The sequence below is a fragment of the Notolepis coatsorum genome (genome assembly GCF_963971535.1).
Source record: "Notolepis coatsorum genome assembly, chromosome: 16".
NCBI classification, from domain to species: domain Eukaryota; kingdom Metazoa; phylum Chordata; class Actinopteri; order Aulopiformes; family Paralepididae; genus Notolepis; species Notolepis coatsorum.
This window is the reverse complement of record NC_140180.1, coordinates 26,404,602-26,430,611: the sequence shown is the minus strand read 5'-3', so window position 1 is coordinate 26,430,611 and position 26,010 is coordinate 26,404,602. Positions and strand designations below refer to the sequence as shown.

Here is a 26,010-nt window from a genome sequence, read left to right as displayed (position 1 = left end):
GTGGCCTTAGCTATATTTCATCCGTTTCAACTGAAACGGGCCCCACTTGCTAGCAGGGCCCAGGGTTGACAAAGCAAACACACCCTGGATTGATAAAGCAAAATGCACACTGTGCCAATGTGGATAACTGATGCACAGTGGAAACGCTTGAAAGGCACAAACACAGAAACATGTTCACTGACATGGTCCTTCACCTTGTAGAAGAAACCTTGCTCCTGACATAAACCAAATAATGTAAATCTCCAGGGTCTAGTTGAGCTATGTTGTGGCAAGTTTGGCACAGTGGCTAGGCTACAGTAGCTTCCCGCCTTATTTGAAAATTTGCCTAGAACATTATACTTTCATTGGCTTCCTATTGTGATTCTGTATGAGGTAGAAACATATATAAATATCTTCATAAACCTCAGATATCTTCAGAAACCTCAGAAGTTGCTGTTTCCTTTGGTATATGACATGTCACTGTAGCATTATACTGTAAGATTTTAGGGTTGAAAAGTAAGCAGTAAGTGTCTCTTGAAACTGTATGGGTTGAAATTATTTTTGAACGGGCTAAATCAGTATTAGTCGGCACAATATACAGACCGCCAGAACAGAGTGGCTTTTATGATACACTGGATGGGTGTTTAGCTGGAGTTGAGGATGTAGAAACAATTCTCATTGGAGACTGGAACACGGATATGCAACGAATAGATGCACCCGTCTTCAAGTCATTCAGTAGGTTTTGTGATCTGCATGGCTTCAGCCAGCTAATCACCCAACCCACCCGGGTATGTGAATCAACACAGACTACCATTGATCTCATTCTGACCTCTGACAAGTCCAAGATCTCCAGTAAAGGGGTTATAGCATGCGGGTTACGCAATCATGATATTCTGTACCCGCAAAAATCTCAAACAAAAGGCCGGCTGTCACAAAACAGTCACATCTAGAGACCTCAAAACCTACTCTAGTGAGGCCTTTAACCAAGAACTGGAGAGCCTGGACTGGTCAGAAGAGCTCAGTGGTACACTAGTTGAAGAAAAATGACTTGGTTTCAAAACCAAATTCTCAACAGTACTGAACGACATGGCCCCCCTAAGAACCACCAGGGTAAAGAATCGCGCTGAGCCGTGGATGCACTCAGAAATACTGACCGCTATGAAAACCAGAGACAAAAAATGCTCTGAGTTTAGTAAAAGTCAGTCAAAGCTTACCAAAAGCTCGAGCAGTGAACTCCAAGCCCACATGACTGAACTCAAACTGCAAAGAAACAGACTAAGAAATTAAGTAAACTCCATGATCAAAACTGCAAAAAAGAATTTAATTAATGACAAAACGGAGGAAAACAAAAAGAAACCCTGTGAACTTTGGAAATTACTCAATAATCAACTAGGCTGCAGTAAAAAACTTAAAACCAGATTTTCAAACATAAACATAAAGACGGACAACACGCTCATCACAGACAAGCTGGATGTGGCCAATTACTTAAACATTTTCTTCACAAACATAGCCACAACACTGGTAAATAAACTACCCTCCCACTCAGGGCATTTTGGGGTAGAACACATCATAGCCTACTACAATAACCTAGGGGTCCGCAAAGATGATTTCAAACCAGAAATGGTAACAACAGCTGAGGTACTAAAAAAACTGAGCACCCTCCAACCTAACAAGGCCACTGGCCATGACAATATCCCCTCCAAATTCCTCAGAGACTCAGCAGCCGCCATCACCCCAGTCATCACACACATAATAAACCTCTCCATAAAACAGGGACACGTACCCAAAGACTTCAAAATTGCGAGAGTAACCCCCCTGCACAAAGAGGGCAGCAAATTAGACCCAGGCAACTACCGCCCTGTTTCTATTCTTACCTCCATCTCGAAAGTCATGGAAAAAATAGTATACGAACAGGTCGAAAGGTACCTCACGGAAAAAAATCTAATCTTCGAATTCCAATCTGGCTTCAGAACATCCCACTCCACTGACACATGCCTTCTCTATTTGAACGACCACATCAAACAAGAGGTGGACGCGGGCAAATACTGCGGCATGGTCATGCTGGACCTACAAAAGGCCTTCAACACTGTCAATCACTCCATTCTGATTGACAAGCTAAAAGCAATTGGTTTTGATAGTCTATCAGTGAGCTGGATGCAATCCTACCTGGAGGGGAGAGAACAGATGGTGGAGGTAAACGGTACCCTACCCCCCCCCCCCCCCCCCCTCCCAGTGAGCTGTGGTGTTCCACAAGGAAGCATACTAGCCGCTACTGTTCCTAATTTATGCAAATGACATGTCGTCAGCTTGTGACTGCAACTTGTTCCTGTTCGCGGACGACTCATCCCTGCTGGTCTCTGACAAGAACAAGTTACAGGTTGAAAAAACCCTCAGCTCGGAACTAGGCAAAATCTGCACATGGCTCGCTGAAAAACAAACTATCATTACACCTGGGTAAAACAGAGTCCATTCTCTTCGGTTCAAATAACACACTCAGCAAGGCAGACGGCTTCTCAGTTACAGTGGGTGACAATATTGTCACAAGGAAAGATGAAATTACATACCTAGGTTCCATCCTAGAGGCAAATCTTTCCTGTGACAAAATGGCATCCAATGTAATAAAAAAAGTTTGACCTTGACCTTACTCCTAGAACCCACCTCACCCCTGCCCACTTTGACATCCTCTTCGGGATCCTGGGGTTCATTGAAACGAAGCAGGCTATTCTCTGTCCTGGCTTCACTGTGGTGGAATGAATTTCCCACCACATTCAGGACAGCTGAAATCTGCCCAGTTTTCCGCTGTCAACTAAAAACACACTTTTTCCAAATAATATCTGAATAATCTTATTTTTTTTCTTTTTTAAACGTTGTACTGTTTACTATCATGTACTATGCTACTATCTACTAAGTACCATGCTACTATGTTTATACTACTATCGACTATGCTACTATGCCTACTACCTACTATATTAGGCCATGGTTACACTGGGGTAAAACAGCAACGTTCTATTTTCGAATGATTACGTTTGCATGTCCAAGTTAAAAAGAAACTCAGTTTTGGCAGGAAAACACATTTTCCTAGTGGCAACGCTCAAAAGGTGTTTTCGTTTTGGAAACTCGCCGACAATGGTGCCATGTAATTTGCGCGAGCCGGATGCGTGTAGCTTTATGCCAAGCAAGCAGTGCAAAAACTTACCGTAGTGGCATGCAGTAATGCGCCTTTCATTTTCCGCCGCCCAGCGCCCAGGTCGCGCGGAAATAGGCTGTCTATTGCCATTCTCTTTGACAAACTCTAACCTTAACCAGCTCCTTAACAACGCCTAAACTTAACCGTTCTAACCTTAACCAACTCCGAAACCATGCCTAACCTTAACCATAGAAATTATATTGCCATTCTCTTTGACAAACTCTAACCTTAACCAGCTCCTTAACAGCGCCTAAACTTAACCGTTCTAACCTTAACCAACTCCGAAACAATGCCTAACCTTAATCGGCGAAAGAATACACGTTAAAAAAAAATCACGTTAAAAAATATTTTCGATGGGATTCGAACTCGCCAGCAAACAAGCCATAGGATCCACAGCCATGTGTCCTTGCCAATTGAGCTATTGCTAGATACTGAATTTAGGGGCGGTGACTTATATATATTGAGCTCCGCTCGTGTCGCATGCGCGGGCACCTCGCGCGAGCACGCCGGCGCACGCACGCACCTGAGCGAGCACGCCGCCGCCGGTGCACGCACGGTAGCATTTGTCTGAAAAGAAGGGCGCTTTACCGCACTAGCGTGCGGTGACGAATGCGGAAGCATTTTTGCACTGCTTGCTTGGCATTAACGTACAGGCGAGCCGGATACGGAGCCGGTCTGCCCAATGCCCATGCGCAGTAGAGACCCGCACGATTATTTCCAGTGTTTACAGCAGAGCTGTCGCAAGTAGCTGCGGCTACCAACGTGTTGTCAAGTTATTGTTATAAGGAACCCAGTACTCCAAACTACAACAGTCTGCATTCCCTTAACAATTGTTTGTATTGAGCCGTATTGTATTGTTTGTACCCATTCTGCAATCTGTTAAATAATGTCTACATCCATTTATTCTGCTAACATTAACGTTACTACGCTGCTAGCCACAATGCTATACTGTTATAATGGCATATCCCAATCACGTTAGCACGTAAGCTAACAAAATCTGCAATCTTTTTGTAAGACTAAACTCCGCTCTTGGTGGTCAATTGTGTTGATGTTAGTTTTGTTTCATCAACAAATCATCAACAAATGAGGCAGAACACACAGTGAATGTATCCGTTTTTGTTTATTGCACTTTATTTCTTGCTGAAAAATAAATGCTATGCAGCTAAATGGCTCATGCGAGGTATAAAGAGTGACTCGTTCAACCTTTCTGATTGGTTGAAAATGGCCTTCATGTTTGAACTACATCGCCACCTACTGCTTTGGCATTGTACTACATGTATATACATCACTCGTGGTCAGGAGACAAAACGATGTCTAACTTGCCTGCCATTACGTAGCGTTCTGAAAAACGAAACTGAAACTGAAAACTGAAAACGAAACTGGCCCTAGTGTAACCGCAGCCTTAATATGTCTATACTACTATGCACTCAGAGTGAAGCACTCAAGTTCGATACTACTAGACAATACCACTTACCCATAGCCGCCAGAGGTGTACCCCTCCTGCTGACTTGTGCATTTTATAAGTCTCTTGAGTAAAAGTGTCAGCTATATAATTAAATGCAAATGTAATTAGTACAAACCCATTTACTATACATGTAATTCTTAGAATTATTATTCTATTCAGGGGCGCCCCAGTGGCGAACCACATCCGTGACACGGCTGACCCGGGTTCGACTCCCGAACCCGTCGTTATTTGCCGAATGTCTTCCCCCCACTCTGTCTCCCATTCCTCCGCTGTCTCTCCCTACTGGACTGCCCAGTAGAAATAAAGCGATAAAACGCCAACAAATAAATCTTTAAAAAAAATAAAAATGATTATTCTATTCTATCTATACCATCATAAACGAGTGAACCAAACATAAACAACAACATTACAATAGTAATTTATCAGGTAGTTTTCTCAAATAGTGTTCCAGGGATCCAGTTTGCTTATTCAATTATGAAAATGTTCTCACTTCTCTGACTCAGAACTACATAGTGCACCTTTAAAAGTTGACTAATTGGAGATATGAGGTTTGTACAGGAGATATATGAGGTTTGTACAGGAGATAATGAGGTTTGGACATTGACGGTGTGGGTTGTTCACTCACTATGACTCCTGGGTAGTAGCCTCCCACTGTGATGTTCTGAGTCCTGGTGGTGGCCGCCAGGCCGAAGATGAGGATGAGTACAGACACAATGAGCAGCATGGCAGTCACCATGATGGACTTCCTCTTCCTCTCCTTAAAGGAACCTGAAATGAAGGAATTTAGGTAGGTGGGTAGTTAGGTAGGTAGTTAGGTAGTTAGGTAGGTAGGTAGGTAGGTAGGTAGGTAGGTAGGTAGGTAGGTAGGTAGGTAGGTATAGATAGATAGATAGATAGATAGTTAGTTAGTTAGTTAGTTACCGGTAGATACTAGATACAGACAGACAGACCGACAGACAGACAGACAGACAGACAGACAGACAGACAGACAGACAAGGCATGGCACATTTATTTATAGGCACATTTCATAGACAAAAAGCATAAATAATTATAATAATAGTCAACGTGCAATTATCAGTGGACTGCAATCACAGTAATTCAATTTCAATTAAAGGTGATAGAGAACATAAATGTTTTTAGCCTGTTGAAAAAAACGAAAACAAAAGAAAATTTGTTGAGGGATATCTGAGATCTTTCTGACATTTGTTCCAACTATGTGTAGCAAAACCTAAGATGTCTTGAAGGTTCACATGGTGGAAGCAACAGGACTTGGTATTGGCACTGATTAACCGATTCGATTTGATTCACAAGGTCCTGATTTGATTTGATTCACAAGGTCCTGATTTGATTAGATTCAATTCAGTTCGATTCAATATGGATTCAATTAGGCTCGTGGCTCTGGTTTCAGGGGGCCAGCACCTGCCATTGTTGTCAAAAGATGTAATTTGGTCGACTGAGTTTCCATAGTAGCTCAGCAGAAACTCGACACAAGGCAAACAAGAGACATCTGCAGGACGGGAGGTGTGCTAGAAAATCTTTAACTGATAGTTACCTTTTATAATTTGTGGTAAGCACGTAGAAAATGGTGATTTGAGAGTCAAATGGCTCTTTATTGAATGTGTCATCGGGAAACAAAGTAGAAGCCATTCTGGAGAGATTTCCCTTGCCTGATATTCAGATTGAATTGCATTCAGTTTCACAAAATGATTTAAAAGTAGGTGGCACTAGTGATAGGCAATTCAGGGTCTGGATCTAGGCAAAGATTCACAAGCATTGAGACATCAGGTCTAATACTTGAGTAACTGGTGGTTAATCAAAGGTTAATACTAGTTCCTCATCAATTTCTAGTTAAATAATCATTATCTTCACCAGGTGGCATGCCTGGGAGGGATAATGTAATTGGTTGTGTCACATAGGCTGACAGTAGGCTAGGCCAGGGACCTGATTTTTTTTTATATTTTTCAAATCGGTCAACGACAAGTATTTTATTTGAATTAATTTCCATCATTGTCAATTGAAATAGATATTCAGTACAAAGTTACACCTCTTGAACACACAACAGCGATAACAGGGTCACTGCTCAGAGCCTCCGGAAATAAGAATCAGCTCCCATAGTGGGAATCATGCCATAGTGACCCTATTGTCATTGCTATACCTATGCACAAACATTTATTAATTCATTTCTATCATTGTCCATTGAAATAAGCCACACACCCTTTCATATCTTGTGAACCGTTTGTCGTAGAGACTTATGGGAGGTGGCAATGAACTCAGTACAGACTACTACTTTCATTAGTCTAGGTTAACTATGCCCCATGCTTAAGTGTGTAATATTGTAATTCTGTGTAATAGTGTGTGATAGCGTAATAGTGTGTAATAGTGTGCTAGTGTAATTGTGTAATGGTGTATGTAATCTTTCGCCGTCGATTAAGACGTACTTCTTCAACCATTATCTGAAAAAAAAGAATAAAATAAATGTTTTAAAATAAAAATAAATAAATAAAAATTAAATAATCTAACCCTAACTAACCTTACTGTCATGCACTTGTCCTAATAAACTAACCTACACTGTAGCATGCAACACTTTGATGAACATTGTTACTCAGCTGATAGAGTTGTACCCTTCCTGATGACTTGTCATACAGAACTTGGATAAAAGCGTCAGCTAAATGACTAAATGTAAATGTGTGCAATAGTGTAATAGTCTGGAATATGTAATGGTGTACTGTAATGGTGTGCTAGTGTAACAGTGTAATTGTGTGTAATAATGCAATAGTGTGCTAGTCTAATAGTGTAATAGTATAATAGTGTGTAATAGTGTAATATGAATAGTGCAGAGAGATCTGCTTTCATTGGTCTATGTTTGCCCCGCCTCCTGCACTTCAGCCCCACCTAACAGTGGAGGATTAACGGGGCTACCGTGGACAGGGTGAGCAGCTTTAAGTACCTGGGGGTCCACATCTCAGAGGATCTGACATGGTCAACACACATAATTAGACACAGTAGTAAAGAAGGCGAAGCAGCGCCTCTACCACCTGAGACAGTTAAGGAAGTTCAGAGTATCGGGGAAGATACTCCAGTCCTTCTACTCAGGAGCTGTAGAGAGCATCTTGACCGGAAACATCACTGCCTGGTATGGAAACAGCACGGCACAGGACAAGAAGGCCCTACAGAGAGTGGTGCGCTCAGCTGAGTGTACTACGGGTATTGCACTACCTCCCCTGCAGGTTCTATACAACAAGAGGTGCAAATCCAGAGCCTGCAAAATAATGAAAGACCCCCACCACCCCAATAACAGCCTGTTCCAGCTGCTGAGGTCAGGCAGACGCCTGCGAACCCCAGCTACTAGGACAGAGAGGCTTAGGCTCAGCTTCTTCCCCCAGGCCATCAGAGCCTTGAACAATGAACATTGAGTGCCACAGAACACTGAACTATCCACACACAAGCACACATGAGCACACACACGACACGCACGCTGTGCACTAGCAGCCACTTTAACACTTTAACATGAGCGGGCACACACTCATGCCGCACTCACCCACACTTATTGCCAAAAGGAAAGGCCACTTTAAATTAGTATAGCAACAGTAACAGTGTATTGCACTACCAAAGCTACCTAGCATGTCCTATATGCTCTGTAAATAACTATGTACAGATACAGAGATGTCACACCATGTTACCTGTTATTGCACAATGTTGTTTTTATTGGATTCTATTATATGTTGTACCACTGTATTGCACATCGTTGCGGGCAAGACCACCCGCATTTCATTGTATACTTGTATGCCGTGACAAATAAAACTCTTGACTTGACTTGACTTGACTAACAGGCTACTGTCAGCTGTCCTTGTAGGCTAGTGACTTGTCAACACAGTTTGGCTTATTTTCTTTCCCACCGACAGTGGATGATCTCTATGTATGTTGTGCGAGTGTGTTTGGATACCGGTGATTATAATGAATGGGCGTAGATGGTCTCTGCATTTGTTAAATATTGTAGGCTCTGTGTTTGTTTGTTTGTTTGTTTGTTTGTGTTTGTATGTCGTTTACTCTGTGAGAGAGAGGAGAAATGTGTGGCTGCCGCCTGGTGGAGATTAAGTGCTCTACTGAGTGCGCCTTTTTAGTTATTATTGTGCCCTCTAACATAACTGTTACATGAATTTCTATACTAGCACATGTGCTAAAAAGTAAAACGGTTATACTAAAGTGAACATAGAAAGATCATGCAGATACATATATCTGTTATAGTGTTACTGTATATACTACAAAAGAAAGCTTGTTGGAAAGTGCAGATTTATCAATTTATCAAAATATGGAGTTAGTATAAGTACTCTGCATGTCCACCATAATTTCCCCTCTAATGTCCATGTATGAAAAGATGGTGGTCAGATGTATGCTGACTGTGGCTCAGCTAAAAACATGATTATATACTGGTTCTGGGTTCAGAGCAGAGCACAGTAGCCATTTCAGTGTGTTTTTAGGCCAGGTGCAGGATAAGTGAAGACTGAAGCAAAATAATATCTGCACACTGGATTGCATCTCCAAAAGGCAACATCTCAACCCCTAGTATACTAAAGTATTGGTAAAGTATTTTTTAAATATTATTTTGCTTCAGTCTTCAGAGCAGAGCAACCATGAAGTTGGGCGATTTATGTTATATCATTATTGAAATTGATATATAAATCTTTATGGGCTCACTGTGTACATGTACAATATATTTTTAAGGTATACCTCAGTCTAGACAGTGGTGGTCCTATACATGGATTGCATTTGCACCAACATGGGTTCTCCTACAGAAGCAAGCCACAGGTGCAATTTAAAATGTGTAAACATTTGATTTTCGAAAATCAATTAAAACTAGGCTACTACTATTACTACTACTACTAGTAATAATAGCAATCAATTGTTCCGGTAAGATTATTTGATATAAATTATAAGATAAAACTGCTTTTATAATAGGAAAATAATTGACAATATATACCTTGAAATCATCGTGACATGAAACACATAAAAACAACAACCCTTTCAAAACTTTGACAATTCTAACCTCGCAAGTTCGAAGGGGGTAGACCTTCTTAGATAGAGCGCCAAGGGCACAGAGCCACACAGATTACTTACTATACACAATTAGTTATTTGTGAATGTATATAGCTACGGGACAGGAGCCAAGTAGACAACCCAAATCAGCGCAAGTCATAGCATTACCAGACCCAGGCTACTGATGCTGGTCCTGCTGCTCACTGGTTCCATGATCGAACGCTGCCGCACCTGCAGTGACGCGCGGCGGCGCAAGAGAAACAGGTCCTGGTGATGCAATGACCGTTTCGGCTGTTTTATTGTTTAAGGAGCCTATACAGCCATTTTCATCGCCGTTGTCTTTTATTTCGAGTATAAACCGAGGCTGTCAAAATGAATACACTGGGCCATAGCCTATACTCGAAAATAACCTAGACGCGTGGTGGACACGGTTTGAGAAAACACAAAGCCTGGCTTTCCAACACAGTGTAATCTATGGTTATTCCCTGTAGTCAAAGAGTAAAATTGCTGCAACCACGCCGCTGACCTTGCGTACACAATACATACCCATGTCAATCTCGGAGAGAGTTATTCCACTGGCTTGTTGTTGGTTCTGCACAGGAGGCATTTTGGAGGGTGTTTCGGAGAATGAGCCAAAAAATTATCATTCAAGGAAAAAAACGGATACTTGATGAGCGGAACAACCAACTGTTTACAGCTACAACCTAACGGGATATTTGCTTGCAGTGGCATTCTCTGATAACAGACGTCCGTCACGTCCCGCCGCCGTGGGTGTCTCATGTACATCTGCGTCTATTGACATATCTGTGTCCCCTCCCGTTTTCCCCGGGATTCTCCCGTATTTCAACCTTCTCTCCCGCCGTCCTCCCGTTAAAATATTTTCCCGTTTTTTATTTATTTATACAAAATGGCTGCAATTCCCCTCCGTGACGACAGGTGGCAGCAGTGTAGATTAGAACGTTATATTAAACAATATCTTTATCTATATCACATCTCAAAACTACTTTAATAAAACAAGATTTCCGTTTTTTATTTCTACTCATTCATCCAAAACAAGACAGCAATTCTACTTCTGCATGCACCGGGAGAATTGAGCTCATAGCGGGAGACTGCAATTAGAAACTGGCACCTGTAAATGTCCCAACCCAACCCCCTCCAATGTATAGACAGTAAATGACGAAGTATGGTTTTGTCAATATTCCAATGTACAGTTTTGCTTGTACAGTTGTACAGTGTCCCCCCTCACCCCACCCACCCAACCACCTCCAATGTACAGTCCCCCCACCCAACCCCACCCCTATACCCAACCTCCTCCAATGTACAGTTTCTTTTTTTTGTAAACTTTCTTTATTGCAGGAAGAACATTGAGTTGAACATTTCAGTTGTACATGTTACACATTTTCCTTTTTTTCCCTCCTCCCTTTTCCGGAGGTTACCAACAAGCATTTCTGCGATATGCATACATAGGTAGACAGAAAGATTCTTTGGCATAAATGTTTCTGGGATATAAAAACAGTAATGAGATCATTGTACATTTTATCCCTGCCCCCTCCTATAGTATCCTTCCTATTAATAATTGGACATTTCAATCCTCTGCAGTTATGCCCCCTGCCCCCCCCCCCCCCCCCCCCCCCCCCCCACAATTACCCACCCTCCTCTCCCCTCCCTGGGATCTCATCACACACACATACATACATACCAGGACAAAGAAGGGTGGGGGATGGGGGGGTTGGGGGAAAATAATAAACAATAGGAATAAGATAATGATAAAAGATATGAAAATGTAGTTAGAGGTGTAATGCTCTATTCTTTCTCAGTTTCTTCATTGATAATCAGGGTATCGATGTGTGGCAGGAATGGTTGCCAGGTCGCTTGGAATGTTTTTAGGGAGCCCTTTAGAGAGAATCTGATTCGTTCAAGCCTAATGCAGTGTAGTATCTCATGTATCCATCTGTTGTGAGTGGGTGGGGAAGGGTGTATCCATTTATAGAGAATGAGTCTCCTAGCGAGGAGGGTAGTGAACGCCACAACTTGTTTTGCAGCCTTAATTGTAGGGGTATTCGGAATTCCAAAAAGGGCAGTGAGTGGGTCGGGGTCTAACGTAGTACCTATAGGACCTTACTCAGTGTATCAAATATTGCAGTCCAAAACTCTGTGAGTTTGGGGCACGTCCAAAACATGTGCATATAATCAGCTGGAGATTGTTTACATTGTTTACATTACATTGTTTACCAATGTACAGTTTCTTCGTCAAATGACTCTTATTGTATGACAAACAATACTGTATTTGCAAATCTGGTATGTCATAAATGTATAGATGTAGCAGTACTGTATCTGTATGTCATGTATGTCATATATGTTATGATGAATTGAAAATGGGGGACCCTGATGTAAACAAGACGAAAGTCTTTCTCTGGTCTGCATCCCCTTAACAATTGTATGTATTGAGCTGCGTACTGTACTGTACCCATTCTGCAATCTAAAGTTTTCAATCAATCAATCAATCAATCAATCAATCAATCAATCAATCAATCAATCAATCAATTAATAGCACATAATTTGGAGTTGATAGAATGGACATTGCTGTTCTTAGGAAATGTTGCACATCGTGGAAATAATGGAAATTAACATTTCTAACATTAATATTTAGTGCATGTTTAAGGTTGATACATTGAGGCATGGTAGAATTTCACTTTATATTACAGCAGTATCCGTTTTTAACATTACTATTAGTGTCTGACACTATAGACACACCCAAGACCCCTCTGCATCTTCTGGCCGCCTCAGACCTACTCCTATATCCAAGCCCCAGGAGGGTCATCATTAGATGCCGCCTATTCTCAGTCCTTGCCCCACAATGGTGGAATGAACTACCCACCCCAGTTTGGACAGCCGAAACCCGTCCAATCTTCCGCCGTCAACTTAAGACGCACTTCTTCAACCATTATCTGAAATAATAATATATATAAAAAATTTAAAAAAAAAAATCTAAATCTAATCTTATGGTTAGTTAGGGTTAGAGTTTTTTTTTTTTTTTTTTACTAGGCCTATATACTGTATACTGTCATGCACTTGTCCTAATAAACTAACCTACACTGTAACAAACACGCAACACTTTGATGAACATTGTTACTCAGCTGATAGAGTTGTACCCTTCCTGATGATTTGTCGTACAGAACTTGTACGTCGCTTTGGATAAAAGCCTCAGCTAAATGACTAAATGTAAATGTAAATGTAGATGTTAAAAGTCAAAGTCAACTTTGTCATTTTCCAATTTGTACAAGACATACAGAAAAATTCAATTACGTGCCCCCCTTCCCACGTGTATATAGAAAGAGACAATAAACACAAAAGTAACATGGACATTAATATACAACACACAGGACTATGTACAATATAAACAGTACCTACAATTAAATTAATGAATGAATTAAATAAGAGGTAAAAGAGAATTTATTGTAAATATTCCTTAATTTGTGTCAACGTTATAAAAATCCTATTGTATTCAACAAATTAATTATGATACACCACAATGTGCCCTTTCTATATCTATTCTAAATCTATGGCCTTGCGATTCCACGGCTGCGCAGTGCCGACAAGAGCAGGCGTTCCATCTCCTCTACAGAAACACTGACACTTCCATTAATTTAATGCAGGGATGTACAGTACACAGCATTTCACTTTCAACTGCAGGTATCTGATTAATTTAATGTAGCAATTAGTAGTTCATAATAATAATAATGTTGGATATATTCATTAATTCTCTTTATCATATTGGTGCATGTGAGATTATCCAAATCTACAGCCTTGTTGTAGTTATCATTATCACAGTCAAATATATGTATGGTATTTTTTTATCTACGGTCAGGCTCGTGGTCAGTTAACTATCACGTTACTGTAAAAGCATGCAGCCCCCATCAGAGAGGTTCGAGCGCCACCTCGTGTCAAAAAGATCATGTTTGATTACATTTAGTCAGACCATGCAACAACTGAAGCAGTAGCCTGAATGAGCGTGTCTTTTGCAAAGACCCTGCGTAATCATGACATGTCCCACCTTTGTCATCCGCTCATTAACCGTATTAACTCATGGGCTATCGTTTCAAAATCCAAAGTCGGCTTCTATTCATCAGTTATAAAACGATTGTAGTCTAAGAAGTAGCCTACGCCTTGCCATTTAGGCGCCCCCTGTACCAATTAGTACCATTAACGTTACATGCATATATTACTGTTCGAAATCTTTTAATTAATATAACTATTTAGAAAACTCACTGCAAAATGTAAAACTAAATGAAAGTTAAAAAGATAATAATAAAGTATAATAAAATGAAAGTGTACCCTATTGAATCTATAGTGCATGTATATATGATGGTCACAATGATTACCTTTAGCAAATGAACACACGCACACACACACACACACACACACACACACACACACGCACACGAAAGACCCGATTTTTTCCATGACGCAATTTCTCTTTTCATGTTAAGAGAAAAAAGACACTCAGAAGTCCCCCTCTCCCACTTTTTGACGGGGTAACAGAACGAGACGTGACTGGAGTACAGATATAGCCTCATGAGGACTACTTGAACTTCAATAACGAGTGCTTATGGTAAGCAGGTGGTGCATGACAAGAGTGTATGGAGGCATCAGTTGGCAACAGGATTGGTATGTACAACAATATGCATGATGTAAGCCTGCAGGCCTATCATTGGAATTGCATTTATTTGAGTTTTTGCGTGAATGCTTAAAATTGATTAAAACTGTTGACACAGTCATGCCACATTAGACAAAAAGGGCCCAATAAATACAGTATAGGCTTTGTCGGCGCCCTTCATGCATCTACACAGGCGGTGATTGACAATAGCATCTTGTGTGAGATAATTAACCTATAAATATTGTTTTCAGGCGCCGGCTTTGCCTCAGTCTTAGCCCAGCTCAACAGACAATGGGAGTTTGGTGTGCGTGTGTAGAATACAGTGCAGTGCATCAGCCTTCCCCAGTGCCAAAAGTTCTTTGGGATTAAAAAAAAAAAAAAAACACTTTCTATCCCACCCCCGGTTTTTCTCCCTCCAGAATTCATTCACTATGATGCGTGCTAGTTGAGAGGACGCTCTCCGTGCTCGGCTCCCATTGCGTGCGTAAAATCTTCTAATGAAATCCCCAAATACTTTTTGACCAATTTTGAATTCGTTCATCTAGGGGTCAAGAGGGTTTCAAGACATTAATCGACGGTTTCGTTGAAAAGAAAACTTCAGGTATGTTTCTGCTCTGTTCTTCATTGAGATAGTTGTTACAATAATTGCTTTGATTTGATTACAGTTCAAAATTATTAGTTACAGTTACAGATGTGTTGTCACTGTGAAATTAATTGCAATTTCTATTTAATTTCTAAAATATACAATGCAATTGGACTTTGCATGTTTGCAAGGGGCACTTTAATTCGACGGGGAGGGTATGTGATTGGTTTAACAAGTACATTTCCCCCCTGTTAAGGACCATGGAGCCAAATTCCACAGAGGGAGGGGCTGAGGAGGCGCTCCTTGAAAACGACCCATCAAATCCAGTAAGTTCACCTTATCACAGATGAACACTTTTATCCAATATATCGCAATATATATCAATGTGGTGTCCTTTATGTCAGCAGTAGGCCTAATAATAATTTAATTGACTATTAACACAATAATGTAATAATAAAAAAGGGGGGGGGGGCACAGTACAAAACTCTTAATAAGGTGAAAATCCTCTTGGCATGTGGATCCTTTATGGTACAAAGAGTTCTTCTAAGATCCAACTTGATGATGGACGTGACTTTCTGAAGCCCCCGTGGTTCCTTTGGGAATCTGTCCTGCTCTGTGGCTGCAGAGTTTCGAGTGACTCTCCAGCTCTGCTCTCTGCAGCTGCAAGCAGGAGGGTCCACTTGGGGAGATCCGCTCTCCCAGAGGGGGCCAGAGGGGTCCCCAGCGGGGCTATACTTTAATGAAACAGGGGATGGACCATCAGCACAGTGTTCATTGCTGTGTAGTGGCAGCACGTGCACACATAGAGCCCAAGGGGTGCTTGAGCACCTGCCCTTTGAGCCTCATAAAAAAGTACCCATATTATAGGCCTATAATAATTAAAAAAAATTGTGGATAAAAAAGTACCCATAAAAAAAAAAAAAAATTTATTTTAATTTTAATTTTTTTACCGTTGCGCATATAGACTGCCCTTCCAACTGAAAAGTGTCAGGATAGAATCAAAATATTAGGTAAAGAGAGAGAGATGCCCCGTATTCCATTGCAGTTTGCACGGCCTCCTCAGCGTGCCTCTCCGCGGACCTATATATTTTATGCATAGCGTGGGTGGTGATGATGATGATGATAGAAACCGTTGTGGCGCATACAGTTGAATGCTGGTATTACACTCACTGAGGGACACGAAGAAGTCAAGTCCGATGGGAATCTCAAATACAAATCGGGATTGGAATAAAAAATGCATTTATATTAAACCAATACAGAATATACAGCACTTATTGGGGTCTGTAGGGTAAGCACTTATTCCCTCCCCCCTGAACATTTCTGGAGATGTATGGGCCTTTTAAGTCAGTGATAAAAGTGTCTTTCAAGGATAAGTGAGCCCCTGCACTGATTATTATAGTTCAATATTCAATATTTGATCACCAAACCCCCCCAAAAAGCATAAAAGGGCCCCCAAAAATCGGGCTTGCGCTATGCCCGCTCGGTTCAAACATACACATATAGTGCCCTTTTCAGCCTTTTAGCACCTGCCCCTCTAAAGTCCTGTGCACGTCCCTGCAGTAGTATTTCATTTAATTTAATGTTATATATAACTGGTTGATATTGCATGTGTCAAAATTTACGCAAACATTTATTGGCATTATAAGAGAAAACCTGCATTAGGGTACAAATGTCGTGGATTGAGGGCACGTGAGCTGCAAAGTTCTCCCTGAGCTCCGCTCTGTTGTGTGCTTCTCCCAGCTTCATCCTCAGAAGTCACAGAAGCACGGCCACATGCTGGAGCTAGACCAGGAGAGGCTGGCAGAACACCGGCCGCTGGAGCCAGAGGATCTGAACTTCGAGAAATGGAAGCGCAAGCCTTTACCCGAGAGGTCGCTCCACCAGCAGATAGTCGACGTGAAGTCATACCTATGGAATGCGGAGACCGGCGAATTCATGGGTCGCTCCGGAAAGAGCTGGGGTGAGTTGAGGGAGGGAAACCGGGTTCTTTTTTCTTTTGGGCGGTGGGGTGTGGGGAGTGTGTGTGTGTGTGGGGGGGGGGGATTAGTGCAGTGCCCATCCGGAGTATGTGCCCGTTCGGAAGTGGTAATTTGCTTGGCCCCCCGGAAGTGACAACCCTAACCCGGCCTAACCCAATAAATACAGTAGGCTAGTCAGTGCCTCCTTGGAGCGCATGACCGTGCGGAACGTGTTGAACATAAGGTTTGTCGTTATAGCACCACCATCTGGCCAAATGTGGCACCACATTCAACACTGCGCCCCCTAGGGTCCTCAGCAATAAACTTGCCATGTGTGAAGACGACCGGGTGAATGGTTCTCGAGATATGCGTAGTTATTTGTTATATTCTAAATGGCACCAAATTACACACTACAGTCCCTTGGGTCTTGAGCAATACACCAGCCAAGTGTGAAGTTGATCGGATGAGCGGTTCGTCATTATAGCGCCACCATCTGGCCAAATGGCCTGCAAATGGGCGTGGCTTAAGTGGATAGATTGGCCTGGAAAATCAATGATAATATGGAATATGATTTTGTTTCTAAGAATTACGGTTCAGAAATTACAGGCTAAATCGTACATTTTGTTGTTATAGCACCACCATCTGGCCAAATGGCACTGAATTTGTCACTGCACTCCACTGGGTCCTTGGCAATACCCACACCAAGCGCGATGTCGATCAGATGAACGGTTCCCGAGATATGCGCGTCGCAGACACACACAAACACACACAGTCATGCAGAGATTCCTTCCTTTATAGTTAGATAATTGTATTACACTTGTAATCAGCTAAAATAATCTCCAATGCTTGATAAACTTGGGGATGGTTTAGGGGCTTAGAAATGCTTCTCTGGTCCATTCACTGTCCGGGCTCTGTGCTGTCAATATGTATGTGTGTGTGTCCCGGCTCTGTGCTGTGAGTATGTATGTGTGTGTGTGTGTGTGTCCCGGCTCTGTTAGTATGTATGTGTGTGTGTCCCCCGGCTCTGTTGTCAGTATGTGTGTGTGTCCCGGCTCTGTGCTGTGAGTATGTATGTGTGTGTGTGTGTGTGTGTCCCGGCTCTGTTAGTATGTATGTGTGTGTGTGTCCCGGCTCTGTTGTCAGTATGTGTGTGTGTGTGTGTCCCGGCTCTGTGCTGTGAGTATGTATGTGTGTGTCCCCCGGCTCTGTGTGTGTGTGTCCCCCGGCTCTGTGCTGTGAGTATGTATGTGTGTGTCCCCGGGCTCAATGTTTACATAGGTGCATGGACAACTCGGAGCAGTCCCGACAAAAACAGACTGCCTGGGATGCGTCCCCAGTGGGGGTGCACTGTTCCGGGCCTTGCACTGGCCAGGAATCACATTCCTCATGCATCGTACTGATTTCCTCTGCCTCTTTCCCAAAGCCTCCATGACCTCATAGCTGACCTTAGCATGATCGTGACCCCCACAGTTGCAGTCGAGCACGCAGAGATGCTCGAGTGTTCTTTCCGTAGAGAGCCCAATGCTAAATTACAGCAGTTGGTGCGGACCGACTTTCCTGGTGAGTTTGTTAAGTCAAGGATGATGGAGCAGCCTATTCAGGGCCAGTCGCTCGTTGTGCAACTCTTTGACCGCCCTCCCTCAGCTCCACCATATGCAACAGCAGACGAACACAATCACCAAGAAGCTGACATCAAGGGGAAGTTTTGCTTTAAGGACAGAAGCAGAAATGCACGCTCCCAATGATACAGAATAAGAGCCCAGGCTAGGAGCTCATTTTGGAGATGAAACCACTCTGAGCAAACGTGTGAAGGAATGGGGCCCATGTGTCTGAGGAAGAAAGGGTCTCAGTAGAAGCCTGTGATGTGTGTTCTGTGAGAAGAGTGTGTAAGAAGGGACACAATACCAGAGTGGGGTGATTGGGGCTCCTAGGAGCTGGCCCGGGCCTCTATTGCTGCAAAAGACCTTCACTACGATAGCAACCGGAGGTTCACTCTGTTCCTGAGTGAAAGGACAGCTGGGAGAATTCTCACTGAGCTTAAACAGAAAGGCCTTTGTGGCTCTGGGGACGCAAGGCTGGCTGCAACCAGTCCCCTGTGAAATTGCCCCGCACAGCAAAAGCCATTTAATTTAGGGCACGTTTAGTTTGATTAGTTGCTAATGGAGTGTTAATTGAAAATTGTGGAACAATACAAGTTCTTAGGGATTTCCTCTCTGCAGGATCCTCATATAAGATCAGTACAGTGGATTCCACAATAAAATAGCTGAAACGATTTCCAATTCCAGACTTGGGAGGGAGACAGTGCCTTTGTATGACTAAACAAATGAGTGATCACCCTGAGCAAAGACAGTAGGACGTAGACACAACAGGCAGTCACAACAGAACTGGAATGTCTTTATACTTCATTATTGTCATCCACTCAAATCACACCGGCATGCTCTTTGAAACCACATGCATGCTGTGCTCTGAAATTCATAACTGCATATTGTAGAAGAAATATTCATCTCACAATATTAAAACCAATTTTCCTCTTTCTTCCCTAGGCCTCATCCTCCTCTTCTACTCGACTCTTTATATATTTCTGGCGGCCATGTTTTGTGGCTGTATGTTTTGTCTTCTCTGGTCTATTAGTCCCTACCATCCAACCTACAATGATAGAGTGACACCACCAGGTAAATATAACATTCACCCCACATTCGGAGGTGGAAACAGCACTGAAATATATTATTCAGATACAGAAGAAGTTCTGTTACATCAGTTACATTTAAGTATGGGAGAAGTTGTGTTACGTCAGTTACAATTGTATACAGAAGAAGTTCTGTTACATAAGTTACATTTGAACACAGAAGAAGTTCTGTTACGTAAGTTACATTTGAATACAGAAGTTCTGTTACGTCAGATACATTTAAATACAGGAGAAGTTCTGTTACGTCAGTTACATTTAAATACAGGAGAAGTTCTGTTACGTCAGTTACATTTGAATACAGAAGTTCTGTTACGTCAGTTACACTTAAATACAGAAGTTCTGTTACGTCAGAAACTTACAAAAGTAAAAGAGTAGCACTCCAAAAAATGTCTTAAGTATTTACTTGCTTTCAAACGAAAATCATTTTGTGCATGTTCTGTTCTGATATCATACCTCCTAAATTATTTGAGTATTCCTTTTGATGTGACTTATTGTAAATGACAGAACCCATCTTGTTAGACTTAACCCTTTCACTACCACACTAACAAAGGGTTAACCCTTTCACTGAGACAATACAGAAGGTTAACCCTTTCACTGCCACATGACAAAGGGTTAACCCTTTCACAACCACACTACAGAAGGTTAACCCTTTCACTACCACACTACAGCCAGTTAACCGTCTGTAGTGTGGTAGTGAAAGGTTAACCTTCTGTAGTGTGGGAGTGAAAGGGTTAAAGTTATGCACTTGTGCCGAAACCACAGTGGTTCAGACCAATCAGCACCCTTTGAGGAACTGCCAAGTATCTTTTTTTTTTTTTTTTTTTTTAAGTTCCGGCCCTAGTCCAAACCATTTCAAAGGACAACTAGCCAGATGGTTCTGTGTAATGGGTCAGGTTAACTCACTACTCTTATGATCAAAAATGAAATGTACTCAAGTAAAAGTAGAAGTATATAGCTAACAACTAACTCAAGTACAGGCGTTTTAAAGGTACTCAAAAGAATAATAATAATAATAATAATAATAATAATAATAATAATAATAATAATAATAATAATAATGATAAACTTTATTTGTATAGCACCTTTCATACAAGAATTGCAGCTCAAAGTGCTTCACAACAGTAAAAGAAAAGACAGACATATAATGAGCACAAAATAGGCAGAGCAATGCATAAAATGCACATAAAATAAGTATAAAACACAAGAATAGTGTTCTAGTGTAAAAATCTACTCAATTACAGTAGAGTAAATGTCATGAGTTATTTTCCACCTCCACAATTCCCATTCCGTTCCCCTCTCCCCCCTACCATCCCTCTGTCCATTGATTGTCCTTCAATATCGGCACAGTTGACTGTCTGTGCGTCTCCATTGGCAGGTATGACGATGGCACCACACCTAGACGGCCATGAGATCGTCTTTAATGCCTCCGATCGCAAGTCCTGGAAGAAATATGCGAAGTCTATGGATGAATATCTTAGACGTGAGTTGAAGTCATTTTGTAGCTGTGCCGCAGAGAAGCAATGTGAGTTTGCAGTTGTGGAAACTGCCTAGGACAGTGTTTGTTTGTGTTGGAGAGAAGTGATGGGGTTGTTGGGGCCATGTTGAAATGATGCTAGGCACACAGCGAGTTAATCCCCCTCTCCCCTACCTTTGTCCCCCATTCCAACTGTCTGTTGCAGGGGATTCTGGGAAGGGAAGCCTCTTTGTGTGCAGCCATTGAGTACTTCTTTTTTTTTCACACCCAGCTTTTGTCAAGGCTGCCTTAATCAGAGGCCGGAGTCTGGCAGGGTACTGCTACTGCGCAGTTTATTGATGTCCCCCCTCTATGTCTCTCTCTCTCTCTCTCTTGCCCCCCCACTCTCAAACACACACATGCACACTCTCTTTCTCGACACTTTCAGCATATAATGACGGTGTCCAGGAGCGCAAGAACATCCGCTGTGGACAGGAGAAGTACTTCATGCAGGATGACTTGGAGGATATTGCAGACAGAAAATCCTGTCAGTTCAAGAGGTCCTGGCTGGGGGACTGCTCAGGCCTTGAGGACCCCCACTACGGCTATTCCCAGGGAAAGCCATGTGTCCTCCTTCGAATGAACCGGGTAAGACCCACACTCATGTGTGTGTGTGTGTATGTTAGTCAAATGATGAACTTTCAAAGTGTTTTCAGAATGCATCCACCATTATGATACGACCATTGATACTTGCACCCTATGATTTTGTTGAACAATAGAAGTATCCACTCTTCTCAGAATCACTGACCTCTCGTGGCCATTTTGGGGAGTGCATATCACTGACCTCTCGTGGCCATTTTGGGGAGTGCATAACAACTGATAAAACCTTTATTTTTGTATAAATATGGTAAGGTAACTAATATTCTATTTCCCAAGGTTTCAGCTACTAAACATGCTAGTATCTTATCTCTTGCTCAGAAGTCAACTATTTGAGTGTGATTCTTAGGTCATGAAACTAACTTTTTCACCTACCAACCAACCTATAGTGAATTGAGAATTTCACCAGTATGTGCCTCAGTTCACAAAATAGTTTTTATGTTAGTTTTAAATAGAAAAGACAGATTGAACACAGGTTGATCACCAAGTCACCAACCAGGTGACTTTGGAGATTATTCAAACATATAGATGATATCTCCCAACAAAACTAAACTAAGTGTATGCAGAAGTGTGTATTTATGTATTAATTTGTATTGGTTATGGCATTATCTGTGTGTTGTGGTAATAATGATTAATTTGTTTACTCCTGTAGATCCTTGGGTATTTGCCTGGACAAGGCAAAGCCATAAATGTGACTTGTGAAGTAAAGGTACAGTCACTGTCAGCAATGCATTCCTACATTGAACCTCATCTCAGTCATAAACTGAGAGTAACAACATCTCTTTAAAAAAAAGTCACAATGATACTGTGCCACGATAAGTCAAGAAAACCTGTCCTCTTTCACTCTTTCAGAAAGGGCCACCGGATGTCCTAGGAGAACTTCAGTTCTTTCCTAAAAGCATTTTCGATATGAAGTACTATCCATACTATGGGAAGAATAGACATGTAAGTGGTTTCCTCATCCTTATGGGTATTTTGTATAGTGTTTGGACTTTATTCTTATTAATTTCTTACTGTATGAAGCACATTATCAGGGGGCTCATACAGAACCAAGTATTTCACTGTAATGTGCATGTACTTTATATATGTGACAAATAAAACAAAACTTGAAACTAACTATCACGTGTTTTTCTGCTCCCATCTCTTCAATTTCCAGGTGAACTACTCCGCGCCGATTGTGGCCGTCCGCTTTGGGAACGTGCAGTTCGACACTCACGTCCAAATAAAATGCAAACTCAACGGCAAGGGGATCATCAACGACTCCACCACCGACCGCTACCTGGGAAGCGTGACCTTCACTCTGGACGTGGGAGCATAAGGAGAATTTATTATTCCCAGACGGGAAACATTTATGACAAATCTCATAATGTTGAGCCGTTATTTTACACGAGAATAAGCAGATTTCCCAATCTCTCTCCGTCCCATTTCACTCACATATTATACTCGCACACGCCCTCTGCTGGAAAGGCACAATCCCTTGCTTATTCTTCCATTCCTTATTGTACGCTTGCACATTGAGAATGTTACTGGAACACACGCACGCACACACAATCACACATACACACGCAGACACAGTGCTGAGCACAAGATACGTAGAAAAAACGATTACCATTGAATACCTGATATTTTGTAATAATTAGCTAAATTAATACAACTAAAGTTCATGAAGTAGAAGGCACCTTTATACACTGCCCAATAGGTAGCCTTTCTAGCTATGCAAATCCAATTATGACTTAAAACATTAATAGACAATTAGAATTACTGTTGAATTAGGATATGGTTTTGTGTCCCACGTTTGGTGTGAAATCAAAGTGTGTACTAATTTGTTTTGCATACTTTTCAAACATGTATATTTTAAGGAGTCCACACATATATCACACAAACATTGTCTGAAAGCCAGACTTATACTGTACTTACAGTAAAAAAAAAGAAGAAAAAAAAAGAAATAATGAGCAACTGTGAATACAGTATTACTTTATTGTTGAATAGGTCAGTATTATAGTTATGAATAAGCACTATAAGCCACTTCTTGCCTTCTTTTGTAAAAACATTATGACTGCTTTTGAAAATGAAATACTACAGAGGACTGATCAATAAAAGAGATATACTGTGAAATAGTTTGTTTTCTTGTGAAACTTAAACAAATTCTGTTTTTAAACAAAAACTTTTTGTAATATAATTAATCTTGTCTGAACTGTTATACTAAACTCGTATCCATGTTGTATTTATTCTTATCATAGTTCTTATAATAAAAACAATATTCTGATATGTATGTTTCCCATGAGATTTAATTATAGGTAGCAGGCTGCTGCAGGCCAAACCATAATTTATACAGTAAATAAAGCCTAAGAAATATATGCTTACTAGGTCATTGTTTCACCGCGATTAACCTTTGCCACACTGGCTGTCATGAACGGTCCGTTATAGCGTACACAGATCTGTTAAAACTGAATTCTATTCAATAGGAAATGTGTATGAAAGATTACCTCAATCACTAAAAGAAGGGTCATTACGTACGTCACTGTAGCACGTGAACGCACATTTGGTGCAAAGTGTGGCACATACAATATAACTGAGATTCCAAGCATTCCCTGGACAAGATTAACCATAAATGAAGTCTATTGTTCTCGGCAATACATTCAAGTCTCCATAGGCATGTGTAGCCTGAAAAGGAGAACTTGGGACGTACCGACAGAAAAGTGACAGTCATAGCACCGTAGTCCACCATGAGTTATAAAAACCACGTTACCGTACAAAGTCTGATGTAGTCCTGAACATCACAGCAAAGTGACACAGCAAAAGTCGCTTTACAACCACTTACTGTAAAGGGTGCTCATCACAAGACGTATGCCCTTGTGGCAATCGCTATGCAACTCGACAATAAAATAGAAACACAAAGCCAATGAAATAAAGAGGGCAACGTGATACAAAACAAGAAAGCAACTTTATTTAAACTGTTCCCCATTTAAGTTCAACAAGCTTATCATACCACATTCTTCATCAGATGGAGACAAGCTTCATAACAAGCTAAATAGAAGTGCAACAAAAGGCACAAAACTGTATGGGGAAATTATCCTGTAATATGTATTGGTACTGAACTGAAGATTGTGTGGAAAGAAGCACAATTTAAGAACACATCAAAATAAATCTATTAATTGTGGTCTCTTATGTTAATGTGCTACATTGAAATGTTATGTTATGTAATTGATGAGGTCTGAGGCCAGAATGAAGTATCAGCCATCTGACCTTTAGTATTTGAATCAGTATGGTAATAAAATATGAAATCCCTTGTCGGGCTGAGCGATATGAATGAAATTCACATCACGACAATCATCTGGAATTCTTTTGATACGGATATATCGCTATCTGTTCAAGTATGCAAAATCACAAGATAAATAATCTGCTTGCTGTTCATTGCACTGAACTGCATGATAATGCAAAGTGTGATATCAAACCAAAACTCTTGGGATTTTCAAATAAAACCCACTCAAATGTTAAAGCTCTTATTTTGAGAGAAATGTCAGTTAATATGTGGTCGTTATCATTAATTTAGTTCTTGATACAATACAATAAACAATATTGAATTCTCGTCCCCAACCCTAATCTCTAGTATCCACATCGGGTCAGTGCACATGGTGATCAATGTAGCCAATCCAAGTCTATCGGTAAACCAGACCCAAGACAACAGCTGCACCACAATTTGCTACCCTTTGGTCAATGGTTGAATGGATAGGACATTTAAGGACAATTATGCTTATGGGATATCTCTCCCCCTAATTAATTCAAAATATATTCACAGTTAAATGATCAAAAAGAGAAACATACTTTTCAGTAGACATGTAAGGGAACTGGGACCAAGAAATTACCTCCTATCTCCTTTCCCTGAGAGGGGACTTAACATTAGTGAAATATACATAAATAAACACCTACATTTTTTTTTTTTTTTTTTTTTAACACACAACTTGAAATGCTGGTAAGTGTCTTGATAAAAGTTAGTGTCCCTTTTACTGAGCTACAACCAAGTGAACCCATGTGCAAAAAATACATTTTCACGCAGATGAACACTTTACCTATAGTGAACTCACAAATGGAAGAAGTCCTATTCAGGATTTTTAGAATTTGAATAACAATGAATGTGGATGACTATAATAAATGGCTCTGAATTTCTATTGGCTTGCCCGTACATTCATGGTATTATCTGTATGAAGTCCCTAGTCATCGAAAATCAACATCATTCATTCTATACAAGAGTAATTTACACATACATATTATACAGCACATTAATGGAGAGAAAAGAGCCTATTGAAAGTCTTTCTGGAAGAGAAAATGGAATGCCTACTTAGGCCGTTGT

The 26,010-nt window shown here is 41.1% G+C and overlaps 2 protein-coding genes across 5 annotated transcripts in view; one reads left to right on the top strand and one right to left on the bottom strand.

Annotated features, from left to right (window-relative positions):
- tmem255a (transmembrane protein 255A) overlaps positions 1-10,449 on the bottom strand; it is a 48,967-nt gene extending 38,518 nt beyond the window's left edge. For all 4 annotated transcript variants that reach the window (XM_084332553.1, XM_084332554.1, XM_084332555.1 and 1 more), the window contains exons 1-2: positions 10,212-10,449; positions 5,257-5,399 (exon numbers count right to left, since the gene is read on the bottom strand). In XM_084332553.1, coding sequence (XP_084188679.1) covers positions 5,257-5,399; positions 10,212-10,272 — 204 coding nt within the window. In that variant the 5' untranslated portion in view covers positions 10,273-10,449. The remainder of the gene's footprint in view (positions 1-5,256; positions 5,400-10,211) is intronic.
- A 4,340-nt stretch (positions 10,450-14,789) lies between these two features.
- atp1b4 (ATPase Na+/K+ transporting subunit beta 4) lies at positions 14,790-23,747 on the top strand. Its single transcript, XM_084331685.1, has 9 exons — positions 14,790-14,923; positions 15,162-15,231; positions 16,646-16,865; positions 19,407-19,535; positions 20,925-21,029; positions 21,451-21,650; positions 22,312-22,368; positions 22,512-22,604; positions 22,816-23,747. The coding sequence occupies exons 2-9, from the start codon at positions 15,166-15,168 to the stop codon at positions 22,975-22,977; spliced, it is 1,032 nt and encodes a 343-aa protein (XP_084187811.1). The 5' UTR covers positions 14,790-14,923; positions 15,162-15,165; the 3' UTR covers positions 22,978-23,747.
- Positions 23,748-26,010: the final 2,263 nt, after the last annotated feature.